The sequence below is a fragment of the Pelodiscus sinensis genome, chromosome 8 (assembly GCF_052426305.1).
Source record: "Pelodiscus sinensis isolate ZL-2025 chromosome 8, ASM5242630v1, whole genome shotgun sequence".
NCBI classification, from domain to species: Eukaryota; Metazoa; Chordata; order Testudines; family Trionychidae; genus Pelodiscus; species Pelodiscus sinensis.
The window spans coordinates 28,108,915-28,134,581 of record NC_143059.1 but is presented as its reverse complement, the minus strand read 5'-3'; the positions used below and the strand labels follow the sequence as shown (position 1 = coordinate 28,134,581).

At 43.8% G+C, this 25,667-nt stretch overlaps 1 protein-coding gene across 1 annotated transcript in view; it reads right to left on the bottom strand.

The window, feature by feature from the left end:
• Window positions 1-25,667, bottom strand: part of HK1 (hexokinase 1) — a 95,933-nt gene that overhangs the window by 30,667 nt on the left and 39,599 nt on the right. The window contains exons 5-9 of the mRNA XM_006121526.4: window positions 19,193-19,288; window positions 17,905-18,004; window positions 17,631-17,814; window positions 3,400-3,555; window positions 362-595 (exon numbers count right to left, since the gene is read on the bottom strand). Of these exons, the coding sequence (XP_006121588.3) occupies window positions 362-595; window positions 3,400-3,555; window positions 17,631-17,814; window positions 17,905-18,004; window positions 19,193-19,288 (770 nt within the window). The remainder of the gene's footprint in view (window positions 1-361; window positions 596-3,399; window positions 3,556-17,630; window positions 17,815-17,904; window positions 18,005-19,192; window positions 19,289-25,667) is intronic.

Below are 25,667 nucleotides of genomic sequence, written 5' to 3'. Positions count from 1 at the left end.
AGGCACAAATACAGTCTTTGGATATTTGTTTAACTGTATTTTTGATTAAATAAATTGTTCTTTACTGTTGGAACTTGCAAAGGCACTTAAGGAAGTAAGGAACTCAAATCCCTTTCAATGAGTGTTAGATGCCTATTTTCTTTAAGCTCTTTTCAACTCTCAAACTAGTTCTACAGTAAATGGCAACAACATTTGTTGACAGAGATGTTTACCTCTTTCTCTATATATGCAGACAAGTAGCTTCTGTTCAGTCATTTGTGACTACACGTCAAGATGCTGGCCTCACGTTACATATTTGACCTTTGCAAAAGATGAATTCTAACAGGTGCCAAATGTTAATTACAGAAACAGCAGGACTTACTGTGGATGCATCTTGTAAAGGGAACCATCCACACCCACCGTGGTACGCAGCCTGGTTACTCCTTTATTATCACGCAGTTGATTTAGAATTGCACCCAAAGTACTTGCCACCAGATTAGCAGAACGGAATGTAACAATTGTACAGACGTGCTGGACAGCAATGCAGTCTTCATGGGATGGTTCTACCCCAAGACGTGTCAAAATTTCTTTGGCTTTATTCAGACCTTCTTTGCTTCTACAAACAGGAATTTAAAGAGAGAACTCTCAAATATGAAATTATAAAATGCATAATTAAGTAATGTGATCTGACATCAGGCACTTTACCATGTGATGGTGTTCTGAGAGTCTGAGAAGGATGTTAAGAAAAGCAGTTAATGGCAATATCAGCCTACGGCAATCCCTCTATTAACTGGACTACAGAATTACGAAGTATGAAAAAAGGGGGAGTAAAAACAAAATAATGCGTGCTAAGAATATACAGCTTTTCAGTAAAGCCCAATGGAGATATATTGTCTACGAAATCATTTCTATCAGTGGAACAATGTAGTTTCAACAATTATGTCAGTACAATTATATGTGCCAAATTACTCATGTATATATAGTTAAAATGATATTCATCTCCTCAAATTTGTTTGCCATTGGCATCAAGTACATTTGCTGACAGTGTATTGTGTCTTAAGGTGTGTTTATAAGATGCATCTCCAACAGGGAACAATTCTTCACCACGCTAGACTATATAAGCAAGTCTACTTTCCACTGAACCTGACATAATTCAAACAAGTGTGAAACCGAGCCAAACTGCAGACAGCCGTATATATACACACTATTTGTAAGCATTACCTGATTCATGTTCTTGGGTAAGAGCAGGGTAATAAAAGCATGGAGAAGCTTGTGGAAGCCAGTCATTGGTCACAACCAAAGCAAAATGAAGAGGAGCAACCCCATTAAAATTCCTTTAGTTATTTGCCTCAAGGCAATAGAAAGCATATCCGCTGTAGACATTTACAGGCTTAGAGAAATTAAATGTCTTTATGCCTTAGTGAGTTTAAATTATAAACTAATTCAAAATTCTGTTTTATAAGCAGAGGCCTCAATTCCACAAGCTACTTAAGTATGCATGCATCTCTGAACATATGAGCAATCCCATACTCATATGTATTACAGCCGCTCCCCAAGTTACGACCACCTCCATTTATGACCATCCGCACTTACGACCAAAGCGGTCGTAAATGTAGATCCGAGTTACAAACAGCGATCCGCGCTTACGAACAGTGCAGTCGCCATGTAACTCTATGGGATCCGAGTTACAAACACTTCGAGTTACGGACCAAGTGTTGGTCCGTAACTTGTTTGTAACTCGGGGAGCGGCTGTACTGGTCTGCTGAATTATGGCCAGGGTGAACGGATATGGCTACAGCTAAGGCTGTCTATGTACTTTTCATTCTAAAGCTTCTTTTTCAGACTTCTATAACTTTTCAAACTATTGGCTTTCATGATGAAATTTTTTACAGTGGTTCTCATTGGTGGTTTCTAAACACAACAATATTTTTATTCTCTTCATTTACCTTTTAACTGACTATACATGCATGTGAACATAAGGTGGATCCATTTTCACTTTTATGTGGAATTGCTCATGGAATATGATCTGTAGATGTTTGTAGAGGAAAAGGGTTGGCTCCGCAGAAATTACTGATTGTTCCCACAATATCATACCAAAAATGGCAGTTTCAAAAAAATGAGAAGTAGGTTTTTAAAAATTTGACCAGGGGGAATATTATTCAGACACACAAATTTTAAAAATGGGTACTGAAAGCCAAAAGTATCTATTGAAAAGATGTTAACATTGTAACATGCAAAACTTCATATTTTATAGTCAGTATAATATTTATCATCATTTACTGGATGGGATGCTCTGTATACTTTTCATGTTGATTTTATTTGTACATGATGGTACTGTGGAGTTTGGGAGAGTGTCTCACTTAAGCAAGCATTTACTGGGATGCACTGAGTAAAGCTTTCTGCAGGTTAAATTACATGGCAGGAGGAGCCTATATTTCTAGTACACCATGGTGGAGTACGTTCTAGTTGTGATAGTAGAGATAGGTTTCAGTAGAAACACCAACCACCTGCCAAGACTTGACAGTGCTTCAGCTATCCATAGGCATGCCAAAGATACACATTCTTCACTGTCATTACTACTCCAGAAAGCATAGTGGTTTAGAATGGCAAACTGCATCAGCACATCAGTATTTCTAGTGTCTGTTTCTGACCTCTCATTCCTGAAAAGAGGACAGCCAGCAAAATGCCAGAAATGCTGTCAAAACACCCGATACCAACATAAGAGGAGGCACAAGGAGCAAGTCACTCACTCAGGTAGTTAGGTCTGGGAAAAGGCAGTTTGGAAATAGCGGAGTGCCCCAGGGATGCTTGAACACCCCAGGACTTTAATACAGACACTGTTAAAAAAAGGAGTGTAATAAACTGGAGTGCCCGTATTACAAACCTGATCTGCATTTATACTAGGGCCCCCTTTACACCATTTTGACAGCATAAATGGCCTTTGCCTTTAAACACACTTTCAGGCCCCTTCATACTTTCCAGAGTGGTGTAAAGGCCTTCGTATACATAAGAATCAGATCCTGGATCTAATTTGTACTTGTTTTAAGTGTTAGTTCATTTGAAATCTAAGCCCCAGCTTCACTTTACACATTTGGCAGTTACAACTCAGAACTCTGGGTAGGGGCATTAGCCAAAAGGTTGGAGGCTGCAAGACTAAGTAGATTTATAGTTTACGGGTACTACTCATTCACATTGCAGTAAGGTAATGGTTGTTTCCAACAGCCCATCCAAGAGCCCACCCTGAAATTCCTTGTTCACGCAGCAGCCACTAAGATAATTATACCATCCTTTCCTAGCCGCTGCCAAACAAGAAAGGGGCAACAAACAATTACAAAAGGAAATGGTGGTTACCACACTGCAAACATGCTGATTCTTTTACAAGTCAGAAAAAAGAAAGCAAGCCAGGAAGGCGTCGCTCACTTTTCTATGGCAGACACGTGTTTCGTTTCAAATTTTCCTTTGGTTAAAAGCTCTGGAGTGATTCGCCCTTCAAATAGTAGCCCCTCCTTGGCCATCTTCACAAGGATAAGCCTGACCAGCTCACCCATATACATTCCACTAACCATCTTCTCGAACCTGTAACAACAAATAAACAAAAATCCCACAAATTAAATATTTGCACAGTGAACTCGCAGATTCAGACATAACATTCAGGTTTAAAGCCACCTTTGATGCTTTTCTACTTTGTATCTTTTCTACTAAGAAGAGAAGCTATATTCTGCTATTTGCTACAATGTAGATAATATCACTGAATTATGACTGTTTAAGCATGTGACACACACAGGACAGAGCTTATGAGTGGAAAATGGCCTTATAAAGAGAGTAACCTTAGAGAGGCCAAAATGCATCTGCATAGAATTGTGGATGAAATTTTATCACTTGGATGATAAAGTATGGTGCCTGATTTGCATCTACAAGTTACCTTCTTGAACTACAATGCCTAGTGCTCTGGTCTGCACTTGCAAATACATGCAAGAGCAGAGCTAGCCTTGCTAAAAAGGAAGCTGGACTAAGGGCTGGCTGAAAATCTGGCCTGTTATGTACACAAAGGCCCCCATCATATGATACAATGAGAATTTTTGAGTCATCAGGTAACAGCTTTAAAAACAGTACTAATAATGTCACTGGAGAAATGTATAAAGGAAACAATTTATTATATACATACGTAAGGTTTTAAATATTTCTTAGTTTTAGGGTTTTATCCACTTATCTGCTCTGCATCAGACCAAGCATGAAAGGTTGAAAGCCTGACTGTACTGCCTAACATCCTAGATTCTTCTTTTTTCAAATAACAATGCTACTTTTAAGAGACAAGTGTCACTGCTACCCAGAGGCTACTGAAGCAGTCAGGGCCTAGCAATGAATGTAACCAAATAAACCCATTTAAACATAAATGTAATCTCCCCTTCTTATTGAAAGGCATTAAAAAAGTTCAGAATGTAAATCTGAAGACACTTTGGTAGCAGGACATCTTGATTGTGAACTTTTCATTGGGCTCTGGTATGGAAGGGAAATGTCCCCTGCCACAACTTGATAAAATTAGCAAGTTTCTCTGGAGGTAGATGACAGGGAGGGATCACGTGAGGATTACCTGTTGTGATCCCTCTCTCTAGGGCATCTGGTATTGGCCACTGTCAACAGACAGGATACTGGGCTAGATGGACCTTTGGTCTGACCCAGTACGGCCGTTCTTATGTTCTTACGTAAATCTTACTGACACCCTCTCACTGCATTCACGCACACTCGTCACTTTATTTATTTATTAATTTTATTTAAATATTTTTACCTCGCCTATTTAAAATATTCAAACTGCTTACCAAAAAAAACCAAAAAACAAAAAAAAAACACAATACAAATATATATAAAAATTTAAAATATGAGACCCCAGAGGGACATAACCAGCTAAAAACACATAGAGAGGAGGAACACACACATACAAACCCAAACATTAATAAAAGCACAAATAAAAAGGGTGGCTTTAGCCTGACGCTGAAACAACATTAGCGTTGGCACCATGCGAATATCCCAAGGAAGAGAATTCCACAGCCTGGGAGCAAAAGCTGAGAATGTCCTGTTCCGCATAGATGTTAATCTTATCTCCACAAGTGGGGGAACATGAAGCAGAGCCTCCCCAGCTGACCTCAATCCCCGGGCAGGTTCATATGGGAGAAGACAGTCCTTCAGATACCCCGGACCTCACTCATTTAAGGCTTTATAGATCATAACTAAAACCTTAAATTGTGCCCGGAAACATACTGGAAGCCAGTGCGGTTGCCAAAGCACTGGCACAATGTGCTCCGTATAACTAGTGTTGGTTAAAACTAGAGCAGCCGCATTCTGGACCAGTTGAAGTTTCTGAAAGCTCTTTAGAGGCAGCCCCACATAAAGTGCATTACAGTAATCTAGTCAGGATATAACAAGAGCATAGATCACCATGGCCAAATCATGCTTGTTCAGTAAGGGTAGCAGCTGGCGGATCAAAGAAGTTGCCCAAAGGCACTCCTGGCCACCGAAGAACTCTGATCTTCAAATGTTAAAAAAGGGTCCAGGAGGACTCCCAAGCTGCGTACCTGTTCTTTCAGGGGGAGAGTAACCCCATCTAGAATAGGTGCCATGCTACATTGACGAACAGATGGCCTCCTGATCCACAGGACCTCAGTCTTATCTGGGTTCAACTTCAGCTTATTTGACTTCACCAAACCATCACTGCCTCCAGACACTGATTTAGATCAGTCACCGCCATACCTGGTTTTAATGTCACAGGGAAATAGAGTTGGGTGTCATCTGCATATTGATGGCACCATCCTCCAAAACTCTTTATGACCTCTCCCAGCGGCTTTATGTAGATATTAAACAGCATAGGGGACAAGATGGAACCTTGCAGAACCCCATAGCACAATCATCATGGGGTCAAATAGCAGCCCCCTAGCTCCACCTTCTAAAAGCGTCCCAGCAGGTAGGACCGGAACCACTGCAAAACAGTGCCTCCAATACCCAACTCCGCCAGGCGTCCCAGAAAGATATCATGGACAAAGGTATCAAAAGTCGCTGAGAAGTCTAAGAGAATCAACAGGGATGCACTTCCCCCGTCTATCTCCCAGCATAAATCATCTACCAGGGTGACCAACACTGTTTTAGTTCCAAAACCAGGCCTACAGCCAGACTGAAAAGGATCTAAGTAGTCTGTTTCTTCCAATAAGCTTGGAGTTGCAACACCACTGCCTGCTCGAGTACTTTGCCCAAGAAGGGAATATTAGCAATTGGGCGATAGTTATTTAAGTAATGTGGGTCCAAGGAAGTCTTCTTGAGTAGCAGTTTTATCACTGCCTCTTTCAAGGCAGCAGGAACCATATCAGATCTAAAAGATGCATTAATAATCCCCTGGACTCAGCCAGTCAATCCTTCCCAGCTAGATTTAATAAGCCATGAAGGGCAGGGGTCAAGTGAGCACGTGGTCGGTCGCACTCCTCTAAGCATCTTGTCTACATCTTCAGTCTGCAATAGCTGAAACTGATCCAGAGAAAAAAAGACTGGGTGGTGCACTCAACACATTCTGTGCCCCCTTTACATAGGAACTGGAGTCCAAATCCAACCAGATGCTTTGCAAACAGATCACAGCAGGAGGCCAAACGCTCCTCTATTTTGTCATGAGTGCCAGACTGCAACAGGCCCCGCACTACTCAAAACAATTCCACTGGACGGCATTGTGTGGACGCAATACGGGTGAAGAAGTAGCTTTTCTTCTCTGTCAGCACCACCATAGAGTAATCTCACAGTTCAGCTCTAACCCACAGTCAATCGATTGGACTCAGCTCTAGTTCTCCTCCAGTGGCGTTCTAGCCATCGCACAGACTGTTTTGCTGCCATCAGCTCCCCAGAAAACCAGGGAGCAAACTTGGCTCGACTGGTCCAAAGAGGGCACTTAGGAGCAATCATATCTACTGCCCGGGCTACCTCGATGTTCCATGTATCGACTAGGGCATCTACAGGACCATTTGCCATAATGGCTGAACAATCCTTCAGGAACCTCAGGAAACCCTCCGGATCCATCAGCCTCTAAGGGCAGATCATCTTAATTGGTCCTCCGCCTCTGTGGAGGGGAAAGTCAGCAGATAGTCTAAACTTGACCAGGTAGCGATCAGTCCATGACAGAGGGAGTATAGCCACATCCCTGATCCCAAGAAGTCTATCACCCTTAGTCCAAAAAACCAAATTGAGCATATGACCTGCAACACGTGTTGGGTCAGTTATTTCTTGGGATAGTCCTAGGGTGGTCATGGTATCCATACAATCTTGGGCCAGACCGAACAGCCTCAGGGTGGATATTAAAGTCCCCCAAGACCAAAAGCTTTGGCGTCCTCAACGCCACGTCCGAGACCACGTCGGCCAGCTCGAGCAGAGCATCTGCCGTAAAGCGAGGTGGGTGGTACACAAGCAGCATACCCAACCTATCCCGGCCACCCATCATCAAGTACAGACACTCGAATCTGACACTTTGTTGAACCAAAACCCTAGCCAGTGAGATAGTACCTTGACAGACAATTGCCTCCCCACCTCCACGACCATTAAGCCGTGGCTGATGCTGTACTGAGATCCCAGCCAGGCATAACTGGGAAAGGTCAACGCCTCCCTCCACTCCCAGCCAAGTCTCAGTGAGACAAGCCAGGTCAGCCCCTTCATTCAGAATTAAATCGTGGATGACAACTGTCTTCTGGGATACTGACCTGGCATTCAGCAACAGCACCCTCAGGGCTGATGGCCAGGTATAAAAGTTCCCAAAATTTTTAAGACTGGGAACAGGACCGGAAAAAGGAATAGCACGTAACTGTCTAAACCTCATTCCCCTTGGCTGGCCAGTCCAGATCTTACTTCCATATCTTCCCCTACAGGTCACAATTGCCATGATGCCATCTGAGCCCTCCTCCTTAGGCACCCCAGCTGTGCCAAACCACATAATGGCGCGGGAGCAGAACAAACACACCTTCAGTTTGGGTAGGTAAAGTGAACTTCCTCTCACCAAGAACCCTCGCCTGCCCTCCCTGCTCTCACCAAAGACTGAGTAGGCCATCTCACAACCAGGTGTGCTGCTCTCACCACCACACACAAACACACACTCAATTATAATCCGCCATCACAACACACACCCTCGCCCTTGGTCTGCCTCCCAAAGGGCTTTTAGGCCACCCCTGTTAATGGCTGCAAGCAAAACCTGCAGCTGAAAGGTCTGAATCGTAACGGGGCAGGCCTCTCACTCAGGAGCGAGGTGGTGACAGCTGCAACAGCTCTGCCTTCTCAGATCACTTGGTCCCAGCTAACTTCTGGATGCAGTTGTATCTACGATCCAGTGTGTCCACACTGTACAAGACAAAAAAATATCAAACACCACTGAGAGCAGAGGTTCTAAAGGCAGCATCTGAACATATCAGTGGAACAGTCAAAGAGGATCAGGATTCAAACAGGCAGAGCTGGGTAACAATGGACTCTAAATGCAGGAAATAACACTCAATTAGAACTGACAAGAAACTGCAACATGGTAACATGGGATGATATGGAGAATAAGGCCTGGTCTACACTGGGGAGTTTCAGTAAAACTTAGCCACATTAGGTCAATTTTCTACACAATGAATCCACACCACCAAGCCTGTTCCATCAACTTTAAGGGCCATTAAAGTCCATTTTGGTACTCTTGCTTTTCACAAGGAAGAACAGTAAATTCGACATTGCATAGTCTACTTCAGGGTAGTGCAGATGCAGTGCGGTGAAAGTCGCTATTCTTGGCCTCAAAGTTGTCCCACAGTGCCCCACTGCAACTACTCTGGTCAGGATTTTCAATTCTGTTCATTTGCAGGTGCACAGGAAAAGCCCCTGGAAAATTTGAATTTCATTTCTCATGTAGTCAGTAAGGGCGAGCAGACCTCAGAGCAAGCAGCACACCTGACCAGGAATGCCCAGGGTTGTAAACAAGTTCCAGTATGGCACATGCAGCAGATCCTGGTCCTCACTTCTGTGTGAGGAGAGGAATCTCTTCAGGCACAACTACGAGCCAGCATAAGAAATGCTGATATCTTTGCCAAGATCACAAAGGGCATGGAGGAGAAAGGATACGCCAGGAACCTCCAGCAGTGCCACATGAAAATAGAGGAGTTGAGACAGGCATACCAGAAGACAAAGGAGACAAAGGGATGGTCTAGATTATTGTCTCAAACATGCCACTTCTATGACCGGCTGCATGGGATTCTAGGAGGGGACCCAATCAGTTTCCCAAGCCAGTCTGTGAATTCCTATCAACATTCCTCTGGCAGCAGTGTGGAGGACACTGTGGATGAGGAAGGAGGAGGAGGAGAACAGTCAGCAGGTGAGTGGAACACCCTCTCACTAACAGCCAGGCAACTTTGGAGACAATCCCCTCTCCTCCCAGGATATCTCGCTACCAGGCACTGATGGCGGGAAGGGCACCATAATCAGTTCTGAGAACCAAAAAGACTTAGGCTATGTTTAGACTGCAGGCTTCTTTCAGAAGAAGCTTTTCCGGAACAGATCTTCAAAAAAAACCAAGAGCAAATTACCTGGGTTTTGTGTGATCCAGCTCAAATACTGACCTGAGTAGCTTTAAACAAAACAACCAAGGCACAATTTGATGAACTGTGTCTGTATTCTTCTAGCAATGCACAGGTGAGTCTTCACTGCTCATTTTAGCTGTTGCTTTAACCTTCCAAGTACACAGAAGTATGCAAAATACTTCTCTAACCTCTTAAGCCTAGACTAAGTGTCAACTATCAAAGGCAATTTATAAATATTCTTCCATATTAAACCAAATAGAGGGGTCATACTGGTTAACAGTATACATAAACTGTTCTGTACCAAATATTGTGGTCTAAGAGGGTTGTTTAATACTGTAAAATGGACTACTTCTGTTATCACTGAGGAAAGCATGGACAAAAAAAAGAAAGGAGTACTACACCATTGCTATTTATCAAGGATGAAACACTGATAATACTATGACCCAGGTGGTAGTAAAATTGATAGTCCATTTCAGTAATAAACTCAAACAATGAGGCTAGAGAGGGTGCTATAACCACACCCAGTGCTTCCATTAAATCTGAGTGGGTGTATGCATGCTTATTAAGAAAAAATCCCATGCAATAGGATTCCATCTGGACCAAACCATGATCAGTTCTGAGAACCAAAAGACTTCGGCTATGTCTAGACTGCAGGCTTCTTTCAGAAGAAGCTTTTCCGGAACAGATCTTCCGGAAAAACTTCTTGCGAAAGAAAGCGTCCACACAGCAAAAGCGAATCGAAAAAGCAATCTGCTTTTTCAAAAGACAGTGTCCACGCTGATTGGATGCTATCTCACATTTACCATAAGTTGTGAATACTATGGATGGAGTGGCCACCAGGGCACCTGTGTTTTTTCCTGGAGGCCTCTTCTTTCGGAAAAAAACCCTCTTCCCTGTCCACACATGCCTTTTTCCAAAAGAGCTCTTTTGGAAAAAAGCTTCTTCCTCACAGAAAGAGGTTTACCGCTGTCAGAAAAAAACCCTCTGCTCTTTCGAGACTCTGTCAAAAGAACACAATTGCAGTGTGGATGTAAGTGTAGTTTTTCCGGAAAAAAACTCTGCAGTGTAGACATACCCTTAGATACCGTGCAATGATGAAAGGGAGGAAAGGTGTGGGTTTGTGATATGGAGTTTCAAGGCTACATCTGAGGAGGATTGGAGATAGTCCTAACTAAAAATGGTGCTAAATACTGCTTCATTTTCAAGCAGCAATTTCACAAGTGATAATGCAAGTTCAGTGGATGGAATGTCCCCCTCCTTCTTTTCCATGAGTTGCAAACATGCAGTGTTAAAACTCCCTTGACTCAGTGGGCATATTATCAGCATAGTTAGCTCCGATGCCTCCACCTACTGCAGCCCCCATCTTAAGTAATTATCTGGTAGTAAAATAGAGTTATCTTGCTTCCATCTGGCCACTTCAGACAGTCCATATTTGTTTTGCAAACCATGACCCAAACCCTCTGCTGCACCCTGTCTCTTAATGGGAGTCATAACTAGCTGGGCAAGTTTAGAGTAGCCACCAGGCAGCAATAAATTCCAGCAGGAACATTGTGAATTGAGCCTGAAGATCAGAGAGCCATCAAAAGCTAAAAGCGCTGAGAGCCTGAAAAAGTACAACTGAATTCGTTCCCCATCACCAATCTTGGGCCTGCTCTACGCTATGAGGATAGGCCAACGTTAGCTGCATTAGATCACTTTTATAATTAATGTATTTACACCCACCAAGCCCCTTCTGCTGTCCTAAGGGCTTTTAAAATCAACTTCTGAACTCCAACTTGAAGATAGGAGGAGCACTAAATTCAATCTTCTGGGACCAAACTTGGGATAGTACAAGCACAGCACTATTCAAGTCGACTTTCTTGGACTCCAAGAGATGTCCCACTATACCCCAATGCGACCACTCTGGCCAGCACTTTTAAACCCTGTTGCACTCCCAAGTACACAGGAAAAGCCCTTGGAACGTCTGAATTTTATTTCCTGTTTGATCAGCATGGCGAGCCCAGCAGCAAACCTGACCATGAATGCCCGGGCTGTGAACGAGCTCCAACACAGAGTATGCAGGAGATAAAGGATCTGATTTCTGTTTGGGGAGAAGACTCTATGGAGGTGGAACTCTGATATCTATGCCACGAAGCGTAATTCTGATATCTTTGCCAATATTGCACAAGACACAGAGGAAAAAGAATACAGCAGAAACAACCAGCAGTACTGCATGAAAATAAAGGAGCTCAGGCAGACATACCAGGAGACAAAGGAAGTAAAAAGTCAGAGCCTCAGACATGCCACTGCTAGGAGCTGCTGCATGGAATTCAGCAAGCAAGCAGAGGATCCGATCTCACCAACAAGCAGGACTTTTTTCTAACTCTGGAACCAATTCCTTTCCAGGATCCACTGTTGCCATACCCTGGTGGTGAGGAGGGCAACCCAGGTGAGTTCCCATTTCTAATCATATTGTAATGGTTAAATGTTTAATCTTTTATCTGCCCTGAGCAATTGGGATATAGTGGAGGCCAATCTGCCTGCACAGAGGGAGGTCCCCGGAACAGTTTGTTAACATGTCTTGAGATGGAGCAGAAATCCTCCCTGCACCCCTCTACAAAGCTCTTACTGAGGTATTCTTCAATCCTTCTTAGAAGGTTTCTGGGAAGTCCTGCCTTGTTCCATGGCCTTCCCACACCAAGCCAGTAAGTGAACTGGCATCATTGCAGTACAAAGCATTGCAGCATAAGGACACTGATTGCTTCTGGACACGTTCCTACAGCATCCACTCCCTATTATGCTCTCTGATTTGGAGAAGGCTGATATCACTCATGATGACCTGGGTGAAATTGGTGAAGTTCTGTAATTGATAGCACTGAGGCAATGAAATTGTTTGTTCATCCCCATCAAATTACGATCCCAAGTTTGCTGCCCTGCTTGCAATGGGCTTGATGGAATCATCCCAGAGCATAGCCATGCTAGTCAGAAGGGGGGCAACCATGCTCTACCTATCCACAACTGAGCTTCCCTATCCCCACCCCACTCAATCAGGTCAATTTGCCAAAGGAGAGCTGTAGTCTGTAAGAATACTGTGTGTAGTGGGAGGTGCCCCTCTAAACGCAAACACCTCCTTTGCAAACATGAACAGCAGCAAGGGCTGGAGTTTGCAAACACTTTTTTCCCATGTTTTCAAAGCAAAAGCAAAAGAGCACACATGACGTGTTGTTTACCATGCCTGCCTGCAAACTGAATTCAGCTGCCCAATTCTTTACTGTGTTATATCTTACTGGCAGATGTTCCGTTTAAAATGCAAAATTCGGCTTTGTGCATAATGCATGGGCTTCATGCTATAGAGTGCTTCATTCACTGTAAAAGAATTAACCTTCTGTTTTTTTACAATGTATCTTCTCTAAAATCTATCCTTGGTCTTCCCCCCCAGTGCAGCAGGAACCATGAGTATGTTACCTGTCCCTGCTCCTCCAGCAGTTAGGCTTTCACAAATTTGAAGTAAAAAAAATACATGTGATGAAATGGCTCAAGCTCATGCAATCCGCCTACACAATAGGGCTCAACTGAATGGCTGGAGGCGAACGCTGTTAGAGATCATCCACCCCAAACAGGACAGGAAAGCATGCAAGGAACAGGAGCATAAGACACAGGACAAGATGTTGAGGCTCATTGGGGAGCAAACAGAGTTGATGAAGTGCCTGACAGGTGCAGGAAAAGTACCTGGAGCTCAGAGCCCCACTCCACCCATTGATAAGCCACCTGCCCTCTTCACCAAGTTCCACAGCCACCTCTCCAAGCCATCCTAGAATGCAAAGAGAGGAGGCGGGGTCTGGGAAGCCTTTAATTTAACTCACAGGGATGGGACCTGGAGCAGAAGGCTGTCATTTCTGTCAGCTCTGATTGCTACACAGGTTGAGTGTAGTAAGTCGTGTGTCCTTGTGCTCCTCCACACCATCATCAGACCCTAGCTATGCCCACAACTCCTTTTCTACTTAGTTATGTTTGCGTTTTCTGTTTCCTAAATAAAAATACATGATTCCAGAACAACAAGGTCTTTATTCATTGTGACAACTGCGTTTGGAGGGGCGGGTTGGTTCACCTGTACAATAGGAGGCAGCTTGATAACAAGTAACACACAACTATCACATCACTGTCTACTCATTCACGAAGCCAGTTTTCAAAGCCTCTCTTACGTGCAGTGCACCTTAATGTGCTCTCATTTTTGCCCTGGTGTCTGACTGCAAGCAATTGGTCACCAGGAGATCTGTCTAGATCCCCTATCACACCAGAAACTCCCCACCCCTTACTTTCACATATATTATGTAGCACAAAACAAGCAACAACAATGGAAATACTTTCACTGAGGTCTAACCTAGTCTATAAACTTTGCCAGTGTCCTTTAAGTGGTAAAAAGCACATTCTACCACCATTCTATACTTGTTCAGTCTATAGCTGAACTGCCCTTACTGCTGTCCAGGAGACCTGTATATGCCTTCATGAGCCATGGAAACAAGGAGTAGGCGGGGTCTCCAAGAATAATGCTTAGTATTTCAATGTCTTCAATTGTAATTTTCTGGTGGGAAGAAAGTTCCATCTTGCAGCTTCATGAAAAGACCAGAGTTCCTGAAGACGTGCACATCATGCACCTTTCCTGACCATCCCACATTGATGCTGGTGAAATGGCCCTTCTGATCTACCACTATCCTTCCCTGCAGAAGGGTATTATTGCCCTGGCTCCTTGGATCACAGCAGCCCCCAATGTAGATTTACCCACTTCAAATTGATTCCCAACTGTAGCAGTCTGGTTTTGCAAGATTCCACAGGGCTATTGCCACTTGCTTCTCAGCTGTCAGAACAAGCCTCATTTTGGTATTGCTGCTCTTCAGGGTGTGGGAAAGCAATTCACAAAGTTCCATGAAGTGGCCTTATGCATGCAAAAGTTTTGCAGCCAAGAGTAATCGTCCCATAGCTGCATAACTATGTGGCCCCACCAGTCTGTGCTTGTTTCCCAGGATCAGAATTGGAGTCCCACTGGGTCAACATGCCTGACTGCCACCAGTATATGCCAATTGTGAGGAGGCCATGCACACAAAACATTCTTCCTCAGACAGGCTGCTCCTAGCTAGGCTCTGGAAAAACCACAGCATAACGTGCCAGCTGTTTGCAATGCTTGCCACAGTAGTGTGCAGCTGAGCACAGGGTCCAGGTTTGCTGTGCTATGGCAGCTTCACGGATAACTAGGGACAAAAGGCATAAAATCATTATTTGTTGTTGCTTTCAAGCAGGGAAGGAGGTTTGTGCATCAGGACAGGTTGATGACAATGTTTTTATAGCATCAGGGATTGAGAGCCTGACCCCAGAATTCAAATGGATGTCAGGAACTATGGGATGGCTACCCACAATGAACAACGGTAGAGTTGATGGTAGCCATGGTGGTAAGGATGCACTCCATTGACCATATGTGCTTAGTAAGGACATGCACCTTTGACTTAATAAAATCGGATGCTAAATGTCAACCTCAATAAATTCGACCTAATGCCGTAGTGTAGACATATCCTTAGATGAGAGGTAGGCAATCATTTTAGATCCAAGATTTTGGAAAGTGGTCAAGGGATGCACTTTTCTGTGGAGGGAGTGCAGGGTTTGGAACAGAGGTTGGGTGCAGAAGGGAGCTTGGGGTAGAGGACTGGGGTGCAGGAGAAAGTGTGGGTCTGAGAGGGAGTTGAGGTAAAGTAGGGAGCTGGGACGTTGGGCAGGAGATTAGAGTACTGGGGCCAGGAGGAAGTAGGGATGCAGGAGTGAATTTTGACCTGGGGGAGGGGTGTAGCAGCAGGTGCAGAGTCTGGAAGCGAATAGTGATCTGGGCCGGTGTGCGGAAGATTTGGGTGGTATTCTAGGGTATAGAGGGGTGATGACGTGGGGAAGGGTGTTAAGAAGTGGGAGGGGATGAGGTGCCGGAGGCTGAGCCCCTGCAGCAGCCCCAGCCACATGGGTTCCCTTCATGTGCTACTCAGGACCACACATCCAATCAAATCCTGGGGGCAGGGAAGCGTGCAAAGTCTCTCTCACACACACACACACACACACACACACACACACACACACACATCCACCCACCCCGCCAGGGTCATGCGGCACCTAGAGGGAATCACCAGCTGTTTTGAACAGTTGGTAACTCCCTCTATGTGCCGTGCACCCCTAGTGGGGGGGGGGGGGAAGTGGAGGAAGAGATTTTGCGCAGTCCCCTACCCCCAGGCCAATCATCGCAGCTGGGGGCGGGGGAGAGCACAAAGTCTCTCACTCTGCTCCAGGGGCATGAGGCGCATAGATGAAGCCAGCAGCTGGCGGGGGGTGAGAAAGTTTACACGTTCCCCTACCCCCAGCTGCGATGACTGGTCTGGGGGCAAGGGAGCTTGCAATATCTCCTTCTTTCCCTCCCGCCCCCCAGGCAAGTGGCACATAGAGAGAACAGCCAGCCATTCTGAACAGCTTGCTGCTCCACCTACACGCCACGTGCCCCTGGTGGTGAGGGTTGGGGAGAGACTTCTTATGCTACTCCCGCCAAGCCAATGGGGGCCTGGAAGTGCGCAAGGTTTCGTATCTATGCCCCACCAACGCTGGCCGCGAGCCGGATCAAATGGCAAATTTCAGACTCACTGAAATTCTCGCAGCCTGATATAGCCAGGTGATTTACATAGGACAAATGTCCTAAAGGCTGCTGAGGGCACAGGAAATTTGAAAGGGAAAATGGTTATATAAGATAAACCGGTTCTTGTCAATCAAGGACATGCATACCCTTGGAGTACATTGATGTTTTCCAAGGGGTACATCAATTCATTTACATATCTGTCCAGTTTCACATCAGATTACATAAACAGCACTAGCAAGGTCAGTACATACTAACATTTTATATAAAGATTGACTTGTTTGTACTGTTCTGTACACTGTACACTGAAAGGTAAGTACAATATTTCCATTTCAAGTCACTTATTTTATAACTATATGGTAAAAATGAGTAAGCAATATTCCTAAGTGCTGTGACAGGTCTGTGTTTTTATGTCTGATATTATAAACAAATAATTTTTAGATTAGATTAAATTTAGGGGTACACATGACAAATCATACTCCTGACAGGAGTACAGTAGTCTATAAAGGTTGGAACCACTGGAAAGGCATATACCAATGAGAAGGGTGCTGTATGGGGATAGGGAAGAAACACTCAGTGGTTTCACTGAGATCCTATAGTACAAGATATTTAAACTCATTGGAAGCCAAATTAGTGCCTGAGTTTTTGGGTCTGTAAACTAAACTTTACCAGTCTCAGACTGTGTTAGTCTGTGACTGAAAAAAACTTAAACAATAAATAATTTACCAGCACCGTAGAGACCAACAAAAATGTAGATGGTATCATGAGCTTTTGTGGGCATGACACACTTCTTCTGATGAATGGAGTAAGAGGTCCAGGGTACAAATAAATAGCCTCTCTCTTTCTCTGCTATTTATTTCTACCCTGGAGCCCTTACTGCATTCATATGAAGAAGTGTGTTGTGCCCACGAAAGCTCATGATACCATCCACATTTTTTGTTAGTCTCTAAGGTGTTGCAAAACTATTAGTTTAAGTTTTTTAAACTTTACCAGGTTAAGGTGTGGTCAAGTGGGAATTTGGGCCCAGTATAGTATTAAGGGAAGAAAGGAGCTGAGGCTTGTGGAAAGTTCACAGTGAAGGAAGAGGGAAAAGGGAAGTATGTTTGGAAACTTCGACTGGAAAAGGATGATCTTATTGAAGGCTTTAAATGTCAGAGAAAGACTTTAGAATAAAAATATTTTGGATAAATTCACTTGAGCCATAGACAGGAGTCCAGGAGGGGTTTTTATATTTCTTTCTAAATCATTTTCCCCCTCCAGTAGTAAGATTACCAAGCTTCCCCTGGCCTATTGTTTAAAAGATCATAGGATGGAATATTTCTAAATGAGATAGACTTCACTGGCCAGCTTCCTTGCCTCACTAAACTGCCTAATTCTGAGCTTGTTCTATTATAAGTTTAGAAATCAGTCTCAAATCATGTTGTGCCACTAAATAAGTCAATTAAAGTCTCACTCACAGTTGTTTTCCAGGATTAAGAGATCCTCGGTCAATCTCCCTGTCAAACTCAGTTCTGATGTCTTCTAGTGACCCATCATCTCCAAAGGCTCCCCACTCAGTGTTAATGCACATCCTCCCCTCATCACCTTCCACCAGATCAATGTGCCTCATTTCTTCCATGTAGCAAGCATTTGTGCCAGTGCCTTTTGGAAAAGATACCAGCAGATGTTAACAAAACAAGTCAACAAAAACAAAATGTAATATGTTCACTGTAGCTGAGGAATGAATGTCACCTATAATCAAGCCAACTTCACAACGCTGGTCATCAAACCCACAGGTCATCATTGTTCCTACTGTGTCATTTACAACAGCCATGATGTCTGCATCATAGTCCTGAAGGAGAAAAAATAATTTCACTTATATACTTTCATTAAAAAAAAATTAATATCAATGTAAAATGTCACTGACCTATAAAACCTTGAAAAACATTGTATTTAAAGACAGCTCTGCTTATACCAATCAATTTCTCTATTACTACAGAACCAGCATTTGTTTGTAAAGTGGAATTCTGTTCTTAAGAAATCACCTACTCTTCCAGCCTATTCTCCACCTGAAGTCATAAATCTTGTGTTGGTAATAAATGTATGTGGAGAGAATTGCAAGAGCACTAAAAGCAGATTAATGTTCAAGGTGAAGGATAAGTAACAGAAACAGTGTAACTTCTAAAGAACAAATATTCTGTCTTTATATAAAATTTCTAGTAACTGAAGAGAGAAAAAAACCCCATAGCTATATAATGCAGAGAGCAAGTGGTCTTACAACAAAATGTTCTGGTAAGTTTTTCTTGAAGAGCCTGAGAGTCTCCAAGGATCCTACCCAATGATGTCAAGATTTCTTTAATTAATATTAACTGCAAACTTTGAGTAAAGATTTGAACATATGCACATAATCAGTAAATAATAAAAATCAAAGGATTTACCAAAATTACATAAATACATGCATTTCCATTTATGAGTTTATCTGATGTGTTAGTTTGTCTTCTCCAAAGTCTGAAAAAGTAATTGATTGCATAATGGCCTGTCTTGGTGAAGACAAAATCAACTTACCAATGATTTTCTTGCTTCTGGAATATAACAAAGTGTCTAGTTTCAACAAAGCATTCCATTTTCAGACCAAGCCATACTTTATGACATCAATAGGATCACCCGATTGAACTAGTCATCTGACATGTAAGTAGTTACACAGGAAGTGAATTTACTGAGCTACAGGTGACAACACTAGAGAACTAGTAAGGTGATACATATAATTTCATATTTAAGGAGAGTGATAAAATTGCTCAAGCTTTCAAGTTAATTATTGAGAGACCCAGTAACTTTCATTTGTCCCATGAAGCAAAATTTTTTTATGATGAGATGTGTAATTAAGTTGTTGTATATTTTCACATAGTAACTATAAAATCATTCCGTTTCCCTACTGCACATCACATGATGAGCTCCTGAAAATATCAGAGTATTTCTCTCTCTCTCTCGTTGCGAGTGTGTGTACGTATGTTTTTATGTATGTAAAACTAAACAAATTTACCCCACGTTTCTTGATTGCCTTGTTTAGTAGCTTTACTACATCTGCTCCTTCAACGCCACTTGCTTTGAAGCGTTTTGTCCAAGTTATCAGAATACCCTAATAAAAAAGGAGAGTAACATTAAGTACAATATTAAGCCAAACAAAAAAAGATTATCTTTTTCTCTAAAACGAAATGTTAGTACTTCAAGCAGATCTACAAATCTCTGGGTTTGGATGGGCAATCTTTTTTTTTTTTTTTTAAACCTACAATGCCATCTTAATCAGATGTGATTGGTAATCTTTGTTTCTTACTACAGCTGGTTGAAAAAACAGGGAAAGTTTTCTATCTAAGATTTTGAGAGAGAGAGCTTGGATGAAATTTCAAAATCTTTTACAAGCTCCGATTATTATTATTATTCCTCAATGGTTTCCTTTTTGAAGACCCATTCCTGGTTCCCATTTCTCCCTTTAAGGAATTAGGACCCAGCATCTCCCAGAAAGGGTTCACCATGCAAGAATGAAACCCATGTGACGAGCAAACTCATGTGACGAGACCAAAAAAGATGACATGAGGAACCATCACTCATTTGCATTAGGAGGGAGAGAGATGAATAGGCATCTTGCAACTTGAAAAAAGTGTTCAAGGGCTGAAATACACTGAAATATTAAAAATGTAGCAGGGGCTAAAAACTATTTTTAAAAGGTTTAAAAGGCTAACATTTTCAAAAAGGTGAATATGAAAAGATCAAGTATAAATTTTAAAAAATGGCAAATGAGTAAGCCATAAAAATCATTTAAAACAAAATATGATAGGCTTATCTAGAAATAAAAGGGTTAAAACAATAAAGGTTAAAAATAAATCAAATACTGAAAAGAAATGGACGCAAGAGGAATAAAAAATAGGAACAAAGGCAAAGGTTAAAAATAAAACAAATAAAATATTAAAAATAGAAGTAAGTAACAGTAAGGCATAAAATAAAAACATACATTAGAATAAATGTTAGGGTTAAATGACTTAGCAATGGACACTTGTCTAGGCTCACTAAATAATCAAGGAAGAGAAAGCGAGCGTATTGGATAAAGTGTCAAGAGTAGGAATGAAATAAAGATCAAACAATAATAATAATAATAATAATAATAAATCCACCATTATATTGCTTTCCCTCACCCACCACCTTGTCTGCAATTGTGTTAATTAGACTGAAAGCTCTCCAGGACAAGGACCGTGTCTAATTTTTTGTATCTGGTTGATGCCAAGCTCCCTTCGGGCTTTCAGTGAATAAATAATAAATAATAATGAAAGGAAAGACGACGTCAAAAGTGGCTGATCAACAAAAGAGAAAAGATACAAACTAACAACATTTGTTTCCTCCTTTTCTCTCTCATGCCCAAGTGATACACCCATCCAGACTTTTATAACATCATCAACCGCAGCAGTCTCTCAGAGCCTTCCCAACAATTAAAGTACAAGTCTACAAATGGCCTATAATCTAATACTCCTGCATGTCAGCAAATTTCTCCTCTTAAAAACTGGTTACCACTTCTTCCTATAAACTCTTTAAAAAAAGAAAGAGATATTTTGCTTCCCTCAAAATTGGACAATTTTATTCCAGCAGATACAGGTGAAAGGTTTGTCATGGTGGCTCTATTTACATCAGCTCTTTCACACTTTCTACAGCCTGATGTATATAGACCAGGGGTGGCCAACCCAAGGCTCGCGAGCTGCCCAATAAATAAATAAATAAATAAATAAATAAAATAATAATAATAATAATAGCGGCTCCTGACGGAACCGGGATGGAACCCAGAACTGCTCAAGTTAGCCGCTCTCACGCCCAAGCCACTATGAGCTGCATGCGTGCTCACGGCCTGCGCCGTTCCGCTCCCAGCGCACTACGTCATACCCTGCATGTGCAGGCTGGGTCACACACAGCGTACCAGCCTGCATGTGTTAGCAGCCAGCTGCTGAGTGCAGGCAGCCCTCTGGGACCAGGGCACAAGGTGGGGAGGAGGGGAGATACCAGGAGGGGATCGGAGGAGGGGGGCAGTGCACATGGCGTCCCAGATGCAACGCAGCAGCTCTGGCTCCGGGACCCGAGCATAAGGTGTGGGGGGGGATTGGGTTACAGCAGTGAGGGGAGGTGTCTGGCTCTGGGGAAGGGAAGGGAAGGAGGATTGGGCTGTGCACGGCATCCCGGCCAACTCATGCTCAAAGCCAGCCACTCAGCGCACGTGCCCCAGCGCTTGGAGGAAGACGCACGGCTATAGCTCCAGGACCCAAGAATTAGGTTAGAGCGGGGGAGGGGAACTGGGTTGGGGGGGGGTGTACCTGGCTTTGGGGAAGGGGAGGAGAGAAAGATTGGGTGGGGGTGCGTGCCTGGCTTTAGGGAAGGAGAAGAGAGGGGGGACTGGGTCAGGGTCAGGGTGTGCCTGGCTTTGGGGAAGGAAAGGGGGACTGGGTTAGAGCAGGCTGCTCTTCCCCTCCCCTCAACAGCTGGCATGCTTCCTGAAATGCCAGGTCTGTCACACCACCGGGGACTTTTCTCCCTGCTGCCTGCCTGAGCAGAGGGGAGCAGGGAAGGAATAGGAATCTTGGGACTGCATGCCAGCTCCAACTTCTCAGGAAGCACACTGCTATCATGGGGAGCAGAGGAAGAGCGCGTGCTTCCTAAGAAGTTGGAGTTGGCATTCAGTCCTGAGACCCCCACCCCCACACCCTAAGCAGGCAGGCAGCAGAAGGGAAAGAAGTCCCTGGCGGAGCAACAGACCGTGAATTTCAGGAAGCGCACCAGCTGCTTATGGGAGGGGAAGAGCAGCCCGTGCGCTTCCTGAGACCTGGGATCCCCAGGTACTGGCCCCTGCTGTCTCTGTCCCCTCCCCCTGGCCACATCCCCTTCCATGAGTACCCTGCCCCAGCACCCTGTCCACTGCCCCCACCAGCACCGTTGAGGTCACATTAGTGAGGCTTGAGGGGTTTTGGAGGGGTTGTTTTTTTGCATCTCACTTGTGTGGCCCCAACTGACTTCTCTGTGGGTCAGTGACCCGACTCAAAACAGGTTCCCAGCCCTTCTCATAAATAAAGACAACACTGAAACATTTTGTGTTTGACACAATTTTTTTTTTTTTAATGAAACCTGGCCAACAAGTCCCCATTTGGCCGCAGCATGATAACACTCCTACACCCCCCCAGACCTGAACCTATCATACACTGGAACCCCGTCCTGAGCTTCTCACATCCCCAAACTCCTGACCCCCACATCCCGTCTTCTGCCACAACGCTCCTGCACCATCCACACACTGCAAATCTGTGTCCTGAGACCATTATACTCCCAGCCTTCCTGCCCTGAGCCCCTCATGCACCCCAGCCCGAACTCCTGCACCCTCACAGCCACAAGCCTGTGGCTTGCTCAGCACCCCAACCCTCCACCTGACCCCAACACTCTCCAGCCTGGAGTCCCCTCTGAGCCAGCAGCCTCTTATCTACTTTTTCATGCATCCAAATTCCCTCCCAGAGCTTGCACCTCTCACCCCTTCCCAGGGCTTTTTTTGTGAGCCACAACAGCAGTGGAGATAGCGTGAAGAGCCGGGGCAAAGTTTTTGAGCCAACAAACAAAACAAAACAAAACAAACAAGGCAGGTCCGCGAAGACTGGGGGAAAAGTTACCCCCCCTCAAAAAAAGGCAGCTGTGGGACGGTGTACCAGCACCTATTTTCCCCCAGTGCAGCACGTTCTTTTGCTCAACTTTGCCCCGGCTCTTCGCCTGGAACGGGTTGCCCACCCAGATATAGACTGTAACTAACTCCTAAGTAATTGCTCTTGCCCACATGCCATTAAGGACACTCTGTGCAAGGGACCTCTTGGTGCCAACTGGCAAAGGGCACAGGGATGAGTAAGGGTTACAGAGATGATAGAGAGGTCTCAGAACCCTGGATAACCCTAGGAAACATTATACCCGGTGACAAAATTCTCCAGAGCAGAAGTCATTAGGCCGCGGCCTCCCTGCAAGTGCAGGAGTCCAGCCTTGCATATCCCAGTGCAAGACCACTGCCTGCAAGTATCCACTCTTCCGTACAGGTACTCTGTTTTTGGACTAGTCCATTTTGCCTGTTACACAGCACCATGTACATCGATTACACCATGTAAATAAGTATCAGAGGGGTAGCTGCGTTAGTCTGAATCTGGAAAAACAACGAGAAGTCCTGTGGAACCTTATAGACGAACAGATTTATAGGAGCATAAGCTTTTGTGGGCAAAGGGACATGCATCTGATGAAGTGAGTCTTTGCCCATGAAAGCTTATGCTCCAATAAGTCTGTTAGTCTTTAAGGTGCCACAGGACTTCTCGTTAACCATGTAAATAATTCCACTACCCTGTGCTCTCGTGTTGCGTCTAGTAGGTTATATATTCTTAGAGCTTACCTAACTATTAATTTTATTGAGTCTGTTACTTGGGGAAGCTCTCAATACACAGTTGACATTTCTCAAACTCAGATACTATCCCTGGGACTCTTCAGTCACATGCCTGCCTCTAATTCTTATTTGATGACTGACACACGATACAGCTGCTTCTTTTATTGACAGGCTTCCAGCTGCTGTTTGAACTCTATAAACTGCTTGAAGGCTGCTCTCATTACAAGGGCTTTGTTTGGAAAAGTATATTCTTTCTGGACCTTCTAATTATACCTAAACTCAGAGACTAAATGATCCTCTGCCTACCACCTCAGGGCCTATTTTGTGATGTGAAACGCACTATGAATATTAAGAGCAGATGCCCTACATACAGCTAGAGCAACTTCCATCCAAAGACCTCACCGCATGTTATAAACATTAGTGAATAAAACTAGCCCTAAAAAGGGACACCCACAAGAAAGGGTAAATGCCCAATGTTACACACTGAGGCTATGTCTACACTCGCAGCTTCTTGAGCGAGTAATATGCAAATGAGGCTAAGTGTGGAATATCGCTGAGCCTCATTTGCATACCTAATGATCCACCATTTTTTTCAAAAGAGGCTCTTGCGCAAGAAGGAGCGTCTACACTGCCCCTTCTTGCGCAAGAAAAACCCTCTTGCGCAATGCTGTTCTTCCTGTCAAGTAATAGGTGTAACGGCATTGCGCAAGAGGATTTTTCCTTGCGCAAGAAGGGGCAGTGTAGACGTTCCTTGCGCAAGAGCCTCTTCTGAAAAAAATGGTGGCTCATTAGGTATGCAAATGAGGCTCGGCGATATTCCACACAGCCTCATTTGCATATTACTCACGCAAGAAGCCACGAGTGTAGACATAGCCTGAGACCAAGTTTATACCACAAATTTCTGCTGGCACCTCTACGTCCACCAGGGGTGTAACAAGGTGTTATTTGCTATGCTCTCCATAAAATGTAGGCCCTTACAACTAGTACAGATGTCATGTTTAAAACACTGAGGGTGCATCTACACAGCAGGGCTTAATTTGAAATAAACTACGCAAATTGAGATACATCAACGGCATAGCTTATTTTGAAATAGTTTATTTCGAAATTGGGAGCATCTACACAGCACTTATTTCGAAATAGAGCACTCTTCCTCCAACTTCCCTCACTCCTCGTGCAATGAGGGTTACAGGAGTCAGAGTAAGAAGTCCTCCAGCTTGACAGTATTTCGAAGTAACTGCCTGCTGCGAAGACGTGAACTAATTTATTTAGAAATAATGCTAGTTATTTCAAAATAATGTTGCTGTGTAGCCATATCCTGAATGTCCATCAATATGTGCACTTTCATTGCTTCTTAGTCCATAAGCATTGGTACACAGTTTCTATAGCAATACTGTATTAGCATGCTGCTGAGTCATTCTAGCTATCTAAAGTAAAAGATGAGAAATAATGCAGAAATACACTACAGGGGACTCTGCAGTTCAGCGTTTCACATAAAAATCATTATGCATTCAGAGTTACAATGCAGCCAGACAGATTTCATTTTGTAACCATATTTATTTTCCAATCTAGTGGAGCGATTCTGGTTAGGGCTGAGCACCTTAAACTTCTATTTTTATTCAATGAGTGTGAAAGATGCTCATCACCTCTCAAGATTAGGTCACTAAATTCGGACCGGTTTCCATTTTTTCATCACAGTATGTGCTAGTCAGTATGAGCAAGTGTTGGTGAACTGGGCCCTCAGAATTATAACCCATATATTATCCTTTACTTTCAATTAGAGCATCCTCGTTAAACCTAAAATATTAATATACCATAGCACAGACTGTTCATTTGCTTAAAAGCATTTTTAAATAATTCTGAGATGAAGTGCCACAGGTAGGAACTCTCCATGGCTCACAGCTGGGACTGGGAGCAGGGCAGGAAGTATGGTCGGGGCTGAGAGTGGCATTGGGGCCAGCAGCACAACCAGAGAGGGGAATGCAGTCGGGGTTGGCAGCGTGGCCAGATGGGGAGGCTGTCAGCCCACAGGAAAGCCTGGAGGCTGTCAGCCAGGGACCAGAATTGATCTTCCATGGCCCAGCCAGCA